Source organism: Lynx canadensis, chromosome E1 (genome assembly GCF_007474595.2).
Source record: "Lynx canadensis isolate LIC74 chromosome E1, mLynCan4.pri.v2, whole genome shotgun sequence".
NCBI classification, from domain to species: Eukaryota; Metazoa; Chordata; class Mammalia; order Carnivora; family Felidae; genus Lynx; species Lynx canadensis.
In genome coordinates this window covers 2821631-2839115 of record NC_044316.2, presented here as the reverse complement: position 1 = coordinate 2839115, position 17485 = coordinate 2821631, and the positions used below count along the sequence as shown (strand labels likewise).

The 17485-nt window shown below is 48.0% G+C and overlaps 1 protein-coding gene and 1 non-coding gene across 4 annotated transcripts; both read left to right on the top strand.

Moving 5' to 3' along the window:
• Nucleotides 1–6865: 6865 nt before the first annotated feature.
• On the top strand, nucleotides 6866–16971 carry TMEM107 (transmembrane protein 107). Of its 3 annotated transcripts, XR_004342900.1 has the most exons (7): nucleotides 6866–7094; nucleotides 7277–7344; nucleotides 7447–7547; nucleotides 8721–8817; nucleotides 9048–9240; nucleotides 15378–15927; nucleotides 16128–16971. XR_004342900.1 is itself a non-coding variant. In XM_032591169.1 (5 exons), the coding sequence occupies exons 1-5, from the start codon at nucleotides 7008–7010 to the stop codon at nucleotides 9115–9117; spliced, it is 423 nt and encodes a 140-aa protein (XP_032447060.1). In that variant the 5' UTR covers nucleotides 6869–7007; the 3' UTR covers nucleotides 9118–9977. The 3 variants fall into 3 exon arrangements, 1 of the variants encoding a protein (XP_032447060.1); XR_004342902.1 differs by lacking the exons at nucleotides 15378–15927; nucleotides 16128–16971 and adding an exon at nucleotides 11370–11533 and having other exon boundaries at nucleotides 6869–7094; XM_032591169.1 differs by lacking the exons at nucleotides 15378–15927; nucleotides 16128–16971 and having other exon boundaries at nucleotides 6869–7094; nucleotides 9048–9977.
• Nucleotides 9720–9855, top strand: LOC115501884. Its single transcript, XR_003964939.1, has one exon. It is a non-coding gene; the product is annotated as a U8 small nucleolar RNA (small nucleolar RNA).
• Nucleotides 16972–17485: the final 514 nt, after the last annotated feature.

The window sequence follows — 17485 nt, the reverse complement described above, 5'->3', positions numbered from 1 at the left end:
TGGCTTTGACTCAAGGCAACATCTTCTTTTAAGAGCCTTCTTCTCCTTTGGTTGTCATGACATTCCTCTCCTGCCTTTCCCCATCCCCACCCCCAGTCTCTTTTTCTGTCCCTTTAATTCCGAGTTCTGTCTCCTCTCCTCACACTACACGCTTTCTCTAAAGTCAGCCATCTGTGTGCTGAGGGCTCCTGGAGCCTGCTCCCACCTCTGGGTTCAGACGGCCAGCCCCTGCCAGGCACCTTCACTGGACCCCTGTCATCCCTCCTTCCCAGTCCTTCAGGGCTCACCGCCAGTGTCTTACCCCGTCTCTTCCCTCTCCCTCCTTCTCATTTCCAGTCATCAAGTCCTGTCCATTCCTTTTCCTCCAGAACTCTCCTGCCAGCCCTCATTCTTCCACTTCCACTGCCCCCCCCCTTCCTCTTTTGCCGGATTATTGTAACAGACTCCTTTCTGATGTCTCTGCCTCCAGAATAGCCAAAGAGTTTTTGCAAAACTTGATTTGCATTTCTAAAATGCAAACTTGATCCCATCACTCTGTGGCTTACAGTCAGTGCCCCAGCACCTTTGAGATTAAGTCCTAACTTATGGGCTGGGCCCCCAAGGCTGCACACTTCTTAAGAGGGCCCTGGGAGGATGTTGCCAGTGTTTCACATATAGGCTTTGCCACTTCCTAGTTATGTAATTTGGGCTGGTTATTGAACCTCCTTGAGCCTCAATGTCTCCATGTGGAGAATAGTAAAGATTGTAATGGATCACTATTAGTTCATTTGCTAAGATAAAGTGCTCAGGGCCTGACTGGTCATGATCGCTCAGTTACTACAACTGCTATTATTAATGTCTGGTCCTTGCGTGATTCCTCAGCCACTGCCTCCTCACCTCCCATGTGACAACCCTGCTGACTCATTTACAGATGCTTACATGCACTTCGGTCCCAACTCTCCTCTGCTGATCCTTCTTTACCTGGTTGACCCTTCCATACCCCCCCCCGCCCCCCGCCAGCACTCAATTCAGAAGCTCCCTCCTCCCTCCTCCCCCACTCCAATCTGGAGGAAGAAGCCTTTGATGTGTCTCCTCCAAGATAACTTAAACACTACTTTTAAAAAATGTTTATTTATTTTGAGAGAGAGAGGAGGTGTGAGTGAGTGTGTGTGTGTGTGTGTGTGTGTGTGTGTGTGAGATCAGGGGAGGAGCAGAGAGAGAGAATCCCACGCAGGCTCCACACTCAGCCTGGAGCCTGATGCAGGGCTTTAGCCGGGGATCGTGGCCTGAGCCAAAATCGAGTTGGACGCCTGACCAACGGAGCCACCCAGGCGCCCTAAAACACTATTTGTAATTGTTTCCTTGATTGTTTCCCTCACCACATCCTAAGTTACTCAAGAGAAGGAAGTATGTATTCCTGGCACCCCATACAATTCCTGGAGTAGAGTGTGTATTCAATAAGCATTGGTGAAATTAACGAGGAATCGCTTTGGCAGAAGCACCAGAGTAGGGGAGAGCCTGCTTTGTAGAGGAAGGAGACGTGTCTGAGTAGCTCAAGGACGTGGGGTGAAGTGGAAATTTTTGCTAGAAAGGGAAGTAGGGTCAGTGAATATGGTACTGGGGAACGTGGACTTGATCTCTAGGTTCAGAAAGGTCCTGCAGCAGGTGTGAGGTATTATCAGTCCAGCGTCACCATCCAGGGTGCTCTCTGACATTTAAGTCTCCATGTATCCCACCAGTTTCCAAACTTTAGAAATCAACAGATGATTCTGTCCGGATCTGCCTTGTTCAATATGGTAGCCACCAGAGTGGCTGTTCAATATGCGGCCATTCAAATTAAGTTGAGGGACACCTGGGTGGCTCAGTCGCTTAAGCATCTGACTCTTGATTTCAGCTCAGGTCATGATCTCATGGTTCGTGGGTTCAAGCCCGGAGTTGGGCTCCATGCTGACTGCAGGGAGCCTGCTTGGGATTCTCTCTCTCCCTCTCTCTGCCCCTCCCCTGCTCATGCTAGAGCATGCTCTCTCTCTTTCTCTCTCTCTCTTTCTCTCAAAATAAATAAATAAATAAGCATTTAAAAAAAGAAGTTAAGTAGAAATTTAAAAATTCAGTTCCGTAGCCCCACTAGCCAAGTGTTCAGTAGCCGGCTACCACGTTGGACAGAGACAATATGAAATATTTCCATTATCATAGAAAGTTTCTGCTGGACAGCACTGATGCAGAGGCTGAAAGCTGGTGGCTTGAGGCTTGTGTACTCTTGTCATCTTTTTCCCCCTTCTCATTTTTTTTTTCACTTTTAAGTTGGATACTCACATTTATAACTGGAGTAAGAAACTGGATTTCTGGCCTCTCTTAAAACAACAACAAAACCCCCAGGAATCTGGCAACACTGCACTTTTATTTCCTTCCTCAAGGGGCGCCTGGGTGGCGCAGTCGGTTAAGCGTCCGACTTCAGCCAGGTCACGACCTCGCGGTCCGTGAGTTCGAGCCCCGCGTCGGGCTCTGGGCTGATGGCTGAGAGCCTGGAGCCTGTTTCCGATTCTGTGTCTCCCTCTCTCTCTGCCCCTCCCCCGTTCATGCTCTGTCTCTCTCTGTCGCAAAAATAAATAAAACGTTGAAAAAAAAATTAAAAAAAAAAACAAAAAACAATTGAGCAAAGCCGAGTAGCTGCTGCCTCACAAAAGCCACAATAGATGTTAAATCTGTCCGTTCGCGATGATCCTAAAAGCAATGAATTGGTCACTCTTGGCGGGTATGCTCGATCTAACGACCAGTTTACAGGAAACGCAGGACACAGAGGAACATGTTAAATGAGAAGACCAGAACACTGCCCACACATGGCCCAGTGCCTTCGACAGAGAAATTGCAAGAAAAGGAAACAAGGAGGAGTGGGGAGGGAGGAGGAAGAATCTAAGATTAAAAAAAAAAAAAAAAGACGAAAGAGACACATTAACCAAGTGCAGCGTGTGGACTTCATCATCTATACATGGATATTGCCAGTGGATATTGGGCAATGTCAGCTATTCGGTGATGTCTGGGATTTGCTTCGAAATAACCTAGTGGGGCTGAGAGGGAGAGAGAAGTCCAGCTGAAACAAGTTTGGCCACGTGGTGGTATTTTTGAAGCAGAATGGTAGGGTTCAAACGGGGTTCGTCATACTATTTTATTTGTACATACGTTTGAGTCTTTCCATGATAACCACCACCACCCCCCCCCCCCGGCCCCCAAGCTCTTTTCTGACCAGATCAAATCAAATGTTAGGATGTGTGGGTTCCAGCCCTGGAGCCAGTGGACCGCCACCAGTGAAGGACACGCCATGTCATCAGCAGTACCTCCTACGGCCACAGGGTGGTTCTAAAACTCACTTTTGTGTGACCTCTGCAGAGTAAGCTTCTGGGAACCAAGGTCATGGAAAAGTGACAGGACAGACCTAAATGCCTGCTCACTGTTTATTAATTCTTTTTTTTTTTTTTTTTTTTTTACTTTTTTAACGTTTATTTATTTTTGAGACAGAGACAGAGCATGAACGGGGGAGGGGCAGAGAGAGAGGGAGACACAGAACCGGAAGCAGGCTCTAGGCTCTGAGCCATCAGCCCAGAGCCCGACGCGGGGCTCGAACTCATGGTCAGTGAGATCGTGACCTGAGCTGAAGTCAGCTGTTAACCGACTGAGCCACCCAGGCGCCCCATCACTGTTTATTAATTCTTAATGTGAAACGTGACTACCAGTTCTTACTATCTAGTAGGCTCCCCTAGGCAGGAAGCCTATAATAAACAGAATGCCCCAAACTTCCATCTGCAGGAACCCAAACTCTAAGAGACATGCTTGACCCCTTCCTTTTTTCTCACCTACCCATAGTCTCATGTTTAGACCTTATTTTTTAATGCTCTCTTGATTCCTTACACTTTGCTCCACTTTCTTATTCCACTCTGGTCCAATATCATTCCATCCGTCCTGGATAACTATACCGATTCTTCACAAGCCTTCCACTTAACATCTTAAAATCGATTCTCCATATTGCAACCAAAGTCATCTTCTAGAATGCTAACCTGACCAGGTCCATCCCCATGGCTGCAAGGCCACATGTCTTGTCCACCCATCCCCCACCCCCCGATCTCTTCTTCCCCTTCCAATACTAGGCTTCAGACACACTAGCTTCCTTTGTGTCCCGCGAACACACTGGCCTTGTTCCCACCTAAGGACCTTTGCACTTGCCTCTGCCTGGAAAGTTCTTTCCCCAGATCTTTCCCCGGCTGACTCCTTCTCTTCATTCTATTTGCTCCGGGAACTTGGAAAATCTTGCAAAGGCATGTGTTGGGTTTTGCTTCCTTTCATTGGATGACAGTGCTACCTTCTTCTGCGAACGGTCAGACTTGATCAACTGTCACTGGGGGAGTTTGGCTCTGAAGGCCTGGGCTTCCTCATCCCAGGAGAAAGGTCATGTGATCCGCAGGCACCGGAAGGAGGCCTTCAGTGCTTTGCGTCTTGTCCGTGTGCTCAGAAGGTTTCCAGGCTGCTACGCTGTAATTACGCGCACAGAGCCCGCCTCATTATACTTTCCATGTCTTTGTTGTACTTGTTTTGAGGGTCTCCTAACGAGTGTCACCTCAAAGGAGAGAAGCAGATGGGGTCACTGTATTTTGCCTGTCCCTCCTGAGGTGGCAGAGGTTTGAAAATATTTTCAGAATTTTGAAATGGTGCAACGATTAAAGAGAGAGTCTCCCCTACACATCCGAGAGCTGAGAAACCAGTGTGGGTCGTATTCGATCATCAGCCAGTATTTTTGGAGTAAAAAAAAATCAAGAGACTTTGCTGAATCTCAGTCTTTATACAGATAATTCCTCTGAAAAATCTAAATGATGGCATTTTATTGTTTTATGAGTTTTGGTGACCACATTGACTCCATTAGGAGGATAAGGCTGTACTACCCTCGAAAGAAGTGGTTTTGTATGAAAATGTCATTACATAGTTTCAATATATAGGAAGTGAACATTTAGGAACATCAATCTGAAAAATATTTCTTCTTTTTATAAAGCAATTTAATGTCTCAATAATAATACTATATAAGACCCAGAAGGAAAACTTAGAAAGGGTTATCATTTAAAACTTTTTATTTTAAAATAATTTGATTTACTGAAAAGTTGCGAAAATAATACAGACAGGGGTGGATGGCTGGCTTAGTCGGTAGAGCATGTGACTCTTGATCTCGGAGCTGTGAATTCAAGCCCCAGGTTAGGTGTAGAGCTTACTTAAAAAAAATAAAATAAAAGATAAAAAAAATACATATATAATAAGAGAATTCTCATGTGCCTTCAAGACCAGGCTTTATCATTACCTCTCTATCTCTACAGACACGCGTATATATTTTTTTTAATCATTTGACGGTAAATTGCAGACATAATTCTCCTTTACCACTAAAACTGCATGTATTTGCTAACCAGGGCATTCTCTTCCATAAAGGCAGTAGAATTTATCAAAAACCAGGAAATTAACACCGATAATACTGATATCTAAACTGGAAGCCTTATTCAAATTTGCCAATGGTTCCACTAATGTCCTTCACAATAAAAGAAAATGGTTGTGTTTTGTTTTCCGGTCCAAGATCCATTAGGATCTTGTCATGTCATTTGTGTCATGTCAAATGTGTCACATCTCTTTAGTCTCCCTAAATCTGGAAGAGCTCTTCAGTCTTTGTCTTTCGTGACTTTGAAGAAACACCTTTTCACTATCTCTTTGAGTTCTGATTTTACCTATTGGTTTAGAAAAAGGAAATCTATCTATTTGAGTGGGGTCCTCAAATAGATGTGTATCCTCTCAATTTTGAGCACATTTCCTAAAACAAAGTTTAAGGATAAAGGACTTTTTTTTCAAAGAGTTTTTGCTTGCTCTATTATTCTAGAGTTTCCTTTTTAAAAATGTTATTTACAGTATTGGATTACCGTGGGGGACTTGTTTGCTGTCCCTCTGGATCTCTCTGATGAGAATAGAAACTCCAGGAAGGTAGAGACTTGGGTCTTGTTTGTCCAGAACAAGAGCCCAGCACATGCTAGCTGGTCAATGAATATTTGTCGAATGAATGAAGAAAACAGAAATGTCCCTTGGGCTTGGGTGTTTAGCTTAGACCGGCCTAAAAACACTCAGATGGAGAGTAGGGAGAGAGATGATCTGGTCATCGGCCCAGGGGGAGGTCCCGGGGATGCTGTGACCTGAGGGTGAGCAGCGAGCGGGCTAGAACTTTCTGTTCTGCAAGGATCCCAGTTGAGGGCCCAAGGTCAGTGAGGTCGGTGATAGCAAGAGGTACTTGGGAATGTAGCTGGGCAAAGGCCGGTGCCCATATCTCAAAGAGATCAGAAAATCCGTCCGCTCCTCGCTTCCATGCCCTTCCCCAAAAGCGCCCCTCATCCACGTAAAGAGAACGGGCCACTTTCCGCTCTCTGCGATGCTCTCACTAAACTGGGGCTGGGCGGGGAGGGGAGAAGAAGAGCATCAGGGAAGGTTCCGATCCGCGGTCCTCGGACAACCAGGGGCTCGGCGGCCATCTAATAAGTGACGGCGGGACAACGCGGGGACATCCGCGTCTGCACGTTTCTTTCCCACGTGCCCAAGGCAGCGGGGGCTAAAGGGATGCGGAGGAGGGAGAAAGAGACCCTGCCTTAGGCCTGACGGGGACAGAGGGCTGCAGCGACCACCTAGGTCGGAGGGACCTGCCGGGCTCGCGGCAGAGACCTAGTCGGGGAACTCGGAACCGCACCGCACCCCCGGCGGCAGAGCTCCGCCTCGCGTTTTCTGCGGCGGTGGCTGCCGCTCGAGACTTTACAGCCCTCGCGAGATTTTCCGAGATCCCGCCGCAGCGCCGGCTTACGCGGTTGCTAAGGCAACCGGGCGGCGCCAGCGCGAGCGGGAAGGAGGCGCCCGTCGAATTTTTGCGTGCTAGCCTGCGAGACTTGAGGAGACTTCAGGCGTGGTCATTCCTGAGCCCCACAGACCACGGCCTCTGCTCCAGTCGGTACTCCTGCCCCAGGGGGGCCATGGGCCGGATCTCGGGGCTCGTGCCCTCTCGCTTCCTGACGCTCCTGGCGCATCTGGTGGTCGTCATCACCTTGTTCTGGTCGCGGGTAAGACCCACGACCACCCTCCTCCCGTTTCCACCCCGTTCCCACCTTGGGGTGGTCCCAGCCCCACTACGCCCCTTCCCCAGGGCCTTACGCGGGCGTGTCTTCCCATCCCCCCTCGGACCCCAGGGCTGCCCCGCTGCGCTCCCTTCTTTCATTTTCTTCCTCTCCGCCCCGCTCCCCAGGACAGCAACATCCACGCCTGCCTGCCTCTCACGTTCACCCCCGAGGAGTACGAGAAGCAGGACATTCAGTGAGCACTTGGGGCAGGGTGGTCAGAATTCAGCACTGGTGGGGGTGGAAGGGTCTTTGAAGAAGTCCCCGAGGCCTGAGCCAACCCCCTTCGTGTCTGCAGGCTCGTGGCAGCGCTGTCCGTCACTCTGGGCCTCTTTGCAGTGGAGCTGGCCGGTTTCTTCTCAGGGGTTTCCATGTTCAACAGCACCCAGAGCCTCATCTGTATCCTTTTTGCCTGCGCGCCTTTTCCACACGGCCCATTTCCATCTGGACTCCCTTTCAGCCACCTAACCAGGCCTTTCTGGCACAATAGTGTGTGCTCTAGCGGGCAAACAGCACCTCCGGCTGATAGATCTTCTCAGGCAACGTGGAAAGTTTAAGACGCCCTTCGATCCTTTGTTAAGTTCCCGCTGTGCACCAGGCGCTGGAGATCCCATCTGGGAGTAAAACTCTGTTTTCTAACTTGCGGAAGAGGCAGGTATGCGGACAGGACATCTGTAATTCAGTGTGATAAGCATTGTGCTACAGGAGTGTGTGAAGATATGACGCTCTATGGAAACTCAGAAGAGACGGAGAAATAAGGAAGATGGAGATCAGGGAAGCTTCTTGACCCTTGAATTGTAGACTGAGAGGGCCAGGGGCGCTGGACAGTGATTCCAGCAGAGTGAATTAAGTCATTGCGAACATTCTTTTCTTTTCTTTTTTAAAAATGTATTTATTTGGGGCGCCTGGGTGGCGCAGTCGGTTAAGCGTCCGACTTCAGCCAGGTCACGATCTCACGGTCCGTGAGTTCGAGCCCCGCGTCAGGCTCTGGGCTGATGGCTCGGAGCCTGGAGCCTGTTTCCGATTCTGTGTCTCCCTCTCTCTCTGCCTCTCCCCCGTTCATGCTCTGTCTCTGTCTGTCCCAAAAATAAATAAAAACGTTGAAAAAAAAATGTATTTATTTGAGAGAGTGCAAGAGAGGGAGAGAGAATCCCAAGCAGCCTCCGCACTGCCCGAGTGGAGCCCGATGCGGGGCTCGATCTCAAGAACAGTGAGATCATGACCTGAGCAGAAATAAAAAACTGCAAGTTTAACCTACCGAGCTGCCCAGGCACCTTGACGGCGTGCAATGGGGAACTTGCTTCTACCTGAAGGGGCCAGGCTGGCCCCCTAGATATGGGGTTGGGTAGCCTGGGGTCCCAGCTGTGCAGGCTCAGTTCTGGTCTCTACTCACATGGCTGTCCTAAAATTCAGAAGTCAGGGCTGCCGAAAACGCAGAAGTGTGGCCTTGGGAATGTGGTAAGGGAGCAAGAGGTGAACCTGAGAGCAGATGCCTGCCCCACCAATGGCCTTTTCTGGCTCATCGCTAACTACTGAACCAAAGGCTTTCCTTGACTCTGGTGCATTCCCAAGCCATTGGGGCTCATTGTAGTGCATCTGTGGCCCTGTCCTTTTTCATATTCGAGCGTTGGGAGTGTACCACGTACTGGTACATTTTCGTCTTCTGCAGGTACGGTACCACCAATGTTTGGGAGTAGGGGAGGAAGGTTTACTCAATCTGAAGGTTTCCCCCACTCAGTCCTTTACTCCATGTATGAGATACCAGATCCACTCAACATCCTGCAGTCTTTTGAATTCCCCTTCTCCTACACTTTGGGGGTGGAGTCTCCAGTTTGGGGATTTGGGGATTTTTATTGGAAGGGGCCTTGAACCAACCACCCACTACTCTACTGTCCACAGTGCCCTCCCAGCTGTCACTGAAATGGCATTGTTCATCAGCGTCTTTGGACTGAAAAAGAAACCTTTCTGAGACCTTCGTGACGGGAACATAGGGATGATGGTTCGAGGAACACGGGACCACTCACCATTCCTGGACCGAGGAAGGCAGTCTTCAGCCCTCAAATTGCATTTGATGGAGGATGTCAGTGTTGGGGTAATTATCACTCGAGTCTGGGATTATCAGCGTTTTCTTTAGTGCTTGTAATAAAATATATCTTAGAGTAAGATCAAGACTTACGACAATTCTAGGGGAGAATTGGGGCGGCCAAACTGCTAGAGAAACGGAAGGCTGTTTTCCAGCCTTGCAGACTGTAAGATAATACGTGTCGCTTTTATTTTGGTTATTACGGTAGATGTCTGACGGAAGGGGGCCGGTGGGCGGAGATATGTAAATAAAGTCCCCGTGATTTTGGGGCCAAGCTCGTGAGTGGAGCATTCTGGGAGGAATTAGATTGTCTCTTTTTGGCAGTCAAATCGGGAAAGAAATATTGTTTAATTCTGCAAATAAACGAGCAACGGTAACGGAAGACCCTGAATAACATCGGGTTGCTCGGGCTAGCCCGTTAACTACTCACCCTAGCTGCAAGCGGGGCCTTTTTCCCTGAGTAAGGAACGCACGTGTGTTTCCGTTTATCGTCAGGTAGGATAATCCTTACCTGTTCCTCCTTCGGGAGGGCAGATTGGAACATGATGATTGGAGATCGCATGATTCGTGATTAACGTCTCTGCGTAATCAGGACTTGCAACACCCTGATTGCTCCTATCTGATTCTGCCTGACGATCCTCGCCTTTGTTTTTATGGGAAAGTGATAGATTTTGACCTTTGGGTGTGAAATGGTGCAACCACCGGGGTTTTGCCGCGTATTGCGGCTGGGGAGGGACGGTGACTGCTTGGAGTCTTCCTGACAGTAGCTCGTATTTTGGGATTCGTATTCTCCTGCTATGGCTTGCCGGTTTTCCGGAAACTTCCATCGTCCGACGACTGGTCCTGGCGTGTTTTTGAACGACACAGTCTTAGTGTGGCGGCTCCTTAAGGGAGGAGCCGATTAGTGTTCCACGAGGTTAGTTAATTGTTACAAGGAAAGAACTGGTTGGTTTCCAGGCTTCCGTGAAGTCGCTGTTAATATTTTATCAAACTTGGTGTCGCCAGTGGTTTATTACCAGACCGTCTATCCCACCGAAGCCAGAAGGGCCACCTGGGCGTAGCTTCCGCTGTTCCTCAGTGGTCTGATGAGTACCCCCCACCTCTGCCTGCCAGCACATGGCAAGAACACGTCCAAAAGGAGATTATTTGAACACGCTATTAGGCATTGGACAAACACTGCCAGGGTCTGAGGTGCCACCTTGTTTCAGATCAAGGGTCGTATTTCCTAGGGAAGGTTCAGTGTATGTCGGGAAGGTCCTCTGTGCATTTTTTCAGTCCCAAACGGGGGAGCCCTGGCCATTCGAAATAAGCAGAAGGCATCCAAGGAGATGCTTTCTGGTGAGGCCCCTCAGGTGATGCCCCCCCCCCCCTTTTCCCTTCTGGAGGATCGTCCCTTCTGGCAGCCCCTCATCCCGAGCACTCCTTCAATAAATACTTCTTGAGCATTTCCTATATGCAAAGCTCTGTAGGAAGTACTGACTGAGGGAAGAGTGTGAATATGGTCCGTGCTCAGCCTCACGATGGAGCCATCGTGGCGCATGGAGACCGACCAGAAACAAGTTCCCCCTCCTCGCAGAGTACTTGCAGAGCAAATTGTGGTAAGAGCCGCAAAGGAGAATTACAGAGGCTACGGAGCAGGGGTTCATTTGCCCAAGGTGGCAGGAGTATTGCTCCTATAGGAGCAGTTGGAGTTGAGGTCCTGGAGTGTGGCTGGGGAAAGTCACATCCCACTGCGGTCTTGTGCTTCACCGATTTGTGAAAGCCGACCTTTTGTGTTTCAGAAACATTGTGGGCGAGTTGTGAAACAGCTCTTATCAGAAATGATACAAACAGTTAAATTGTATTTAAAAACAGAGGTCATAAATACTCAAAACTCATTACTTCCTGATTATGTTTTTTCTTCTCTCTCTCTCTCTCTCTCTCCCTCCCTCCCTCCCTCCCTCTCTTTTTACTTTGTAGGAGTTTATTTTATTCTTTTTTTTTTCAGTGTGGTTTACACACAATGTTACACTAGTTTCAGGTTCCTGATTATTTTCTACATGTTACTATTATGTGCTCTTGAGGTTATTTACATTTACTGTATCTGTATCGTGGGAGTGCTATATAATGATGTGCTCCTACTGTGTATCTCTTCCCAGCTCATGTGGAGACATCAAGTTGGTATTTTGAAACTGGCTCCGGCAGGAGTATTTACTCCACAGAGATTGGCAACTGCGGCATATGGGGCTTTGTTGATTACCTAGATTTAAGAAAATGTTGGGGGCGCCTGGGTGGTTCAGTCGGTTAAGCGTCGAACTTCAGCTCAGGTCATGATCTCTCGCTTCGTGGGTTGGAGACCCGCTTTGGGCTCTGTGCTGACAGCTGGGAGCTTGGGGCCTGCTTTGGATTCTGTGTCTCCCCCTCTCTCTACTCCTCCCCCGTTCCTGCTCTGTCTCTCAAAAATAAATAAACGTTAAATTTTTAAAAAATTAAAAAAAAAGATGACGGAGACAATGTTAATAATGCAGGTTACACATAAAACTGCCATGTCTGTAACTGTTACATTGCAAATAGCACCGAAAATAGAGGAAATATTCTCCCAGAACTTGAAAACTGTTAACAGATTCAGTGAAGAAGTCAGTCCAGTCCCTGAGGAACCAGTGAAAGTACAACATATCTTCACTGCTTCATTTTGTGTCGTTCCAAAATGTAAATACAAATATCAACCAACATTCATTTTGGAATTACACTGGTAGGGTATAATTCCACTTAGGAAGTCATGGATACAAGAGTGGAATTTACAGTAAAGAATATTGTATATTTCATTATTATTTGTAAATTCTGTTACATATCCTTTGTGTCAGTAAGATTGATAATAAATTTATGTACATGTATAAATACGTACTGCTTTTGGAGAGTTGGCTGTTAAATATTTATCAGCGATTCCTGCCCCTCTCATCCCAAGAAACTGCCCATCGAGGATCCTTGTTTCTAAATCCAGAGGGCACTCCTCAGCCTTTGGCTTGGCCTCTTTTCGCCACATAATATGTTGACCACTACTCTTTTGAAAGGTTTTCTTTCTTGGCCTCTGAAAAATAGTTCCCTTGGTTTACCTCCCACTATTCTGGCTGCTTCTTCTCAGGCTCATCTAATTTTTTTTTTTTTTTTTTTTACTTTACTTTTGAGAGAGAGACAGACAGTGCGAGCAGGGGAGGGGCAGAGAGAGGGAGACAGAATCGGAAGCAGGTTCCAGGCTCTGAGCTGTCAGCGCAGAGCCCGCCGTGGGGCTCGAACTCACAGACTGTGAGATCGTGACCTGAGCTGAAGTCGGACGCTTAACGGACTGAGCCCCCCCCCCCCCCCCCCGCCAAGGCGCCCCTCAGGCTCATCTAATATTGATTGTGTGCCTACAACGGGTCAGTCACTGGGGAGATGCCACTGGGTCACTTCCCCCAGTTGCCCTTATGTGTTGCTGATCGTTGCTCCTTGGATACCTGTAGCTGCCTCTTGTCTTCAGACACCATGTAGATGCTGCTGTTTTCCAAGTGTTGGCTCTCTTATGTGAGCCCCAGTCCAGGGCAAAGACTGTGGGAACGAGCCGTGGGGTCAGTCCGGGTTCAAAGTGCACCCGGCCTCCTTCGTGGCTGTGTGATTGGCAACGGGTTACTTAACCTCTCTGTGCCTCAGTTCCTTCACCCACACTCCAGAAACAGGTACTACAAGCACTTTAACCATCTGTCTCTTAGTCAACACCAGAGGCTTTGCCAATTAGCATCCGAAATAGGTTTTTCATTTTATTGTGTAATCAGTGGCTTGTCAATCAGGATAAGCCAATCCCACAAGACGAATACTGCTTGATTCTGCTTACGCGAGGTACCAAGGGTAGTCAGACACATAGAGACTTAAAGTAGAACGGGGGGTTCCAGGGGCTGAACAAAAGGGGGTGAGCTGTTCGGCGGTAGAGAGTTTGTTTTGCAAGATGAAAAATTGGAGTTCCGGAGATTGGTTGTAGAACAATATAAATGTACTAACACTACTGAATTGTGCACTTTGAAAATGAGCAAAGGCGGAAGGGTGCCTGGGGTGCTCAGTGGGTTACGCCTCCGACTCCTGCTTTCGGCTCAGGTCGTGGTCTCACAGATTGGTTCGTGGGATCGAGCCCTGCATAGGGGTCTGGGCTGACGGTGTGGAGCCTGCTTGGGATTCTCTCCGCTGCTCTCCTGCTTGCTTGCACACACACTCTCTCTCTCTAAATAAGTTAATTAATCAAACCTTCAAAAATGTTTACTAAAACAAAACTTGACATTTTAAACCTTTTTTCTTGACTAATTTTAGACCTACAGAAAAGGTGCAAAATAATACAGATTTCCTGTATGCCCTTCACCCAGGTCCTCCAAATGTTAATATCTTGCAAAGTCAGGTCACGATCATGGAAACCAGAAGGTTAGTGCTGATGCCGAACTATTACCTGGTCTACAGATCTTACTTGAATTTTACTAGCTTTCTCCTTAATGCCCTTTTTCCAATTCAGGCTCTAATCCAGGATTTCACATCGCATTTAGTTGTCATTCTCAGGCTTTTCCAACCACTTTTTTTTTTTCTCGTTCCTTTCACTATCTTGACACATTTGGAAAGTCCTGGTGAGTGGTTGTGTAGAATGTCCTTCCATTTGGATTTGTCTGGTGTTTCTCATAATTAGATGGGGGGTATGCATTGGAGTGAGGGAGAGGCCTGGGTGGCTCAGTCGGTTAAGTGTCTGATTCTTTTTATTAAAAAAAAAAAAAAATTTTTTTATATTTATTTATTTTTGAGAGACAAAGTGAGACTGGGGGAGGGGCAGAGAGAGAGGGAGACACAGGATTGGAAACAGGCTCCAGGCTCTGAGCTGTTAGCACAGAGCCTGACACGGGGCTCGAACCCACAGACTGAGATCATGACCTGAGCCGAAGTTGGACACTCAACCGACTGAGCCACCCAGGCGCCCCTCTTTTTATTTTTGAGAGAGACAGAGAGATAGAGCATGAGCTGGTTAGGGGCAGAGACAGAGGGAGACACAGAATCTGAGGCAGGCTCCAGGTTCTTGAGCCGTCAGCACAGAGCCACAGTTCGATATGGGGCTCGAACTCACAAAATGTGAGATCGTGACCTGAGCCGAAGTTGGACACTTAACCGACTGAGCCACCCAGGCGCCCCAAGTGTCTCGTTCTTGATTTCGGCTCAGGTCATGATCTTATGGTTCGTGAGATTGTGACCCCCGAGATCTTGGGATTCTCTCTCTCTGCCCCACCTCTGCACGTACTCTCTCTCTCTCTCAAAAATAAATCAACTTAAAAAAAAATAGTTTGGAGTGAAGAGGACATTTCTGAGTATGAAAACAAAACACAGAAGTCCTAAAAGAAAACCCATAACTAACTAGAATTTAAATAACATTTTGAAAAAAAGAAAAGAAAACCCCGAAACATTTTATGTATTAAAAATGTAAAAAGTATGCATGGTAAAAAACCATAAGCAAAAGATAAATGACAATCTAAGGAAAATGTAATTCACATTGCAGAGAAAGGGCTCATTTTGATACATAAAAATCTACAAGTCTATAAGCGATACACCAACAACCCAATAAAAAAAGGCACAGTAAGGGGCACCTGGGTGGCTCAGTTGGTTAAGTGTCCAACTTTGGCTCAGGTCATGATCTCGCAGTTTGTGGGTTCAAGCCCCGTGTCAGGCTCTGTGCTGACAGCTCAGAGCCTGGAGCCTGTTTCAGATTCTGTGTCTCCCTCTCTCTGACCCCCCCCCCCCACCCCATTCATGCTCTGTCTCTCCCTGTCTCAAAAATAAATAAAACATTAAAAAAAATTAAGAAAAAAATTAAAAAAGAAAAAGGCACAGTAAAATTGTATGGACATTTCACAGGAAAGGAAATCTAAAGAACTCTCAAATATATGAAAAGATGCCTAAGCTCATTGACCATAAGAGAAATAAATGCAGATGGTGTTTGACTTGTACTGGTAACACCGGAAAAGTCTCATTGAGAGTTGGAGAGGGTATGGGTGGAAGTAAACAGGCCTCACCTGCTCGTGGGTGGGAGTAACCCACCCACAGAGCGCAATTTGGCAATATCCACGCAAATCAAAAGCAATCAAAACAAATGCTCCTCCTCTCTGACCCAGGATTTTCACTGCTGGGAGGTAGTCCTGCATGTGGGTGAGATGGGAACGTGCCGGTTATTCCTTATGGCTTTGCTGGAGTCCCAAACGTGTGACCGTCAACAGGAGACCGGTCGAGTCGCGTTAACAGCGTAACCCTGGGCAGCCGGGAAAGAAACAATGTCCAGGATTGTGACAAAAGGACTTTGTGGAATGGCTCCTGTCGTTTGCTTCCATTTGTGTAAAAAGTGGGAAAGCACAGACCGGCCCGTGGGAAAACCATCTCTGGAAGGAGCCAAGGTACCTGGGAAGACTGGTGCTGAGGGCAGAAGCCGGGTGCCTGGGGGACTGGGCGGGAGGGGGACTTTCTCCGTGTGCTTTTTTGAACTCTGGGAATTCTGAAGCACATGGCCTTTAAAAAGACAAACCGTAACATTCTTGAAGAATGTGAGCCTGCGGTTGCCGGTGCCCCCCATCTGGAAATGAAGCCAAGTCAGAGTCCCGCAAAGCTAGAAACAGAGACAGCAGATTCCCCGATGATGTCACAGGAGTGCCTGGTTCCTGCTATTTCCAGGTGGGTTTCAGTACGTGAGCCCTCAGATTCTCCTTTTTGGTTTAAATCGGTTTGAGCTGTGTTGGCGCGTGTCTCGATGGTTACGTGCATCAAAGACCGCGGTGGGTTTTGGGTTTTGTTTCGTTTCGTTTTCCTGCTTTATTGAGGTATAACCGACAAACACACTGTGTTTTAATGATCTTTCTTGTGCCTTATCGTAGCTCCTGGTGTCAGCACAGTGCCTGGCATCGGAGAATGAAGGAGCCCTCGTTTCACGGATGAGGAACACGGGGCGCCAGGAGAAAGCCATTTGCCTCACGCAAATATGGAGAGCTGGGGCTAGATAGGTCCCAAGTTTCCTGGCTGTCAGGCCAAATCAGTCGCTCGATTCGACAAGTCTTCATTGAATATCTCCCACCTGCCAGGCTCCGGACATGGCATGTGGGACGGAAGGAAATAAGGATGATGTGGCCCCTTGCCAACCACACATACAGTCTGGATCCCCCTTCCCCCCAACAGAGCAACTTGTTAACCCCAGTGAGCCTCTAAGGAATTGAGGGTTGCAGAGTCCGGATGTGCGACCAGGAGGCCTCCCAGGCTCCCAGTCCCAGAAGACTGGGATCGGCCTGCGTCTCGTCTTCCCCACACCAGGCTCTGGCGTGTGGCCTCCCCACCACCCAAGCCCACGCTGCTCTGTTTCCCGGAGGCAGGAGGCCCGGGCCCGTCCTGCTGCGGTGACAGGAGCCAGCTCCCTGGCCACACTGGTCACAGATGATCGGAGCTTCATCAGCTCAAACGCGGCTGTCCTCACAGGAACGGTGGGCACACAGGCCCTGCCCGAACCCACTCTCCCCAAACAGGAGCCTAGGCGTTCACCGTTAGCGGCCCAATTGCCTGCTGTGCTGTGTGTTTGTCTTTTAAAACACTCTTCACTGAAACTGTAGTTCACCATCATTCATTCATTATTCATCGGCCTGCCTTGTTTCTGGCACTGTGCTTGGGACTCATGCAGGGAGAAGAGATTAAAAAGGTACCGCTTTGTGTATGTATATTGTTTTATACACACACACAAAAACTTTTTAAAACAGGTATCATTCTGTATGTGGGGGGGGGGGGGAGGTGATTCATTAATTTAAAAAGACTCCATCGAGGCATTTCTCTGAGCCTAGTTTTCCCCTAATGTAAAATCAAGACAATACCAACCTCATAGGGTTGTCGTGAGAGTCAGTTCATCATGGCAAGTATATAGAACAGCATTCCTAAGAGCACTGTTATAATAGCAAAGAAAAAAAGAAACAACCTAAAAAGCTGGTCCTTGAAGGATTAAAGTGTGGTAAGTTTTCTGGATAATCTGGGAGATTGGCTATGAACATTTGTCTTCCCTCCCTTCCAAATCTGAATTAAATAACGAGAGAAGTCAAAGGTGGATACATCTACAAGGACCAAGAGACCCGAGACAGCTGTGGACATGAGATTTCAACAAGGCGCTCAAGGCTACATGGTGGCTGAAGGGTGATGGCAGACCACGCAAGGACAAGGGCAGAGGGAGTCAGGGCATGGCGTCCGAAGGTCCTGGAGG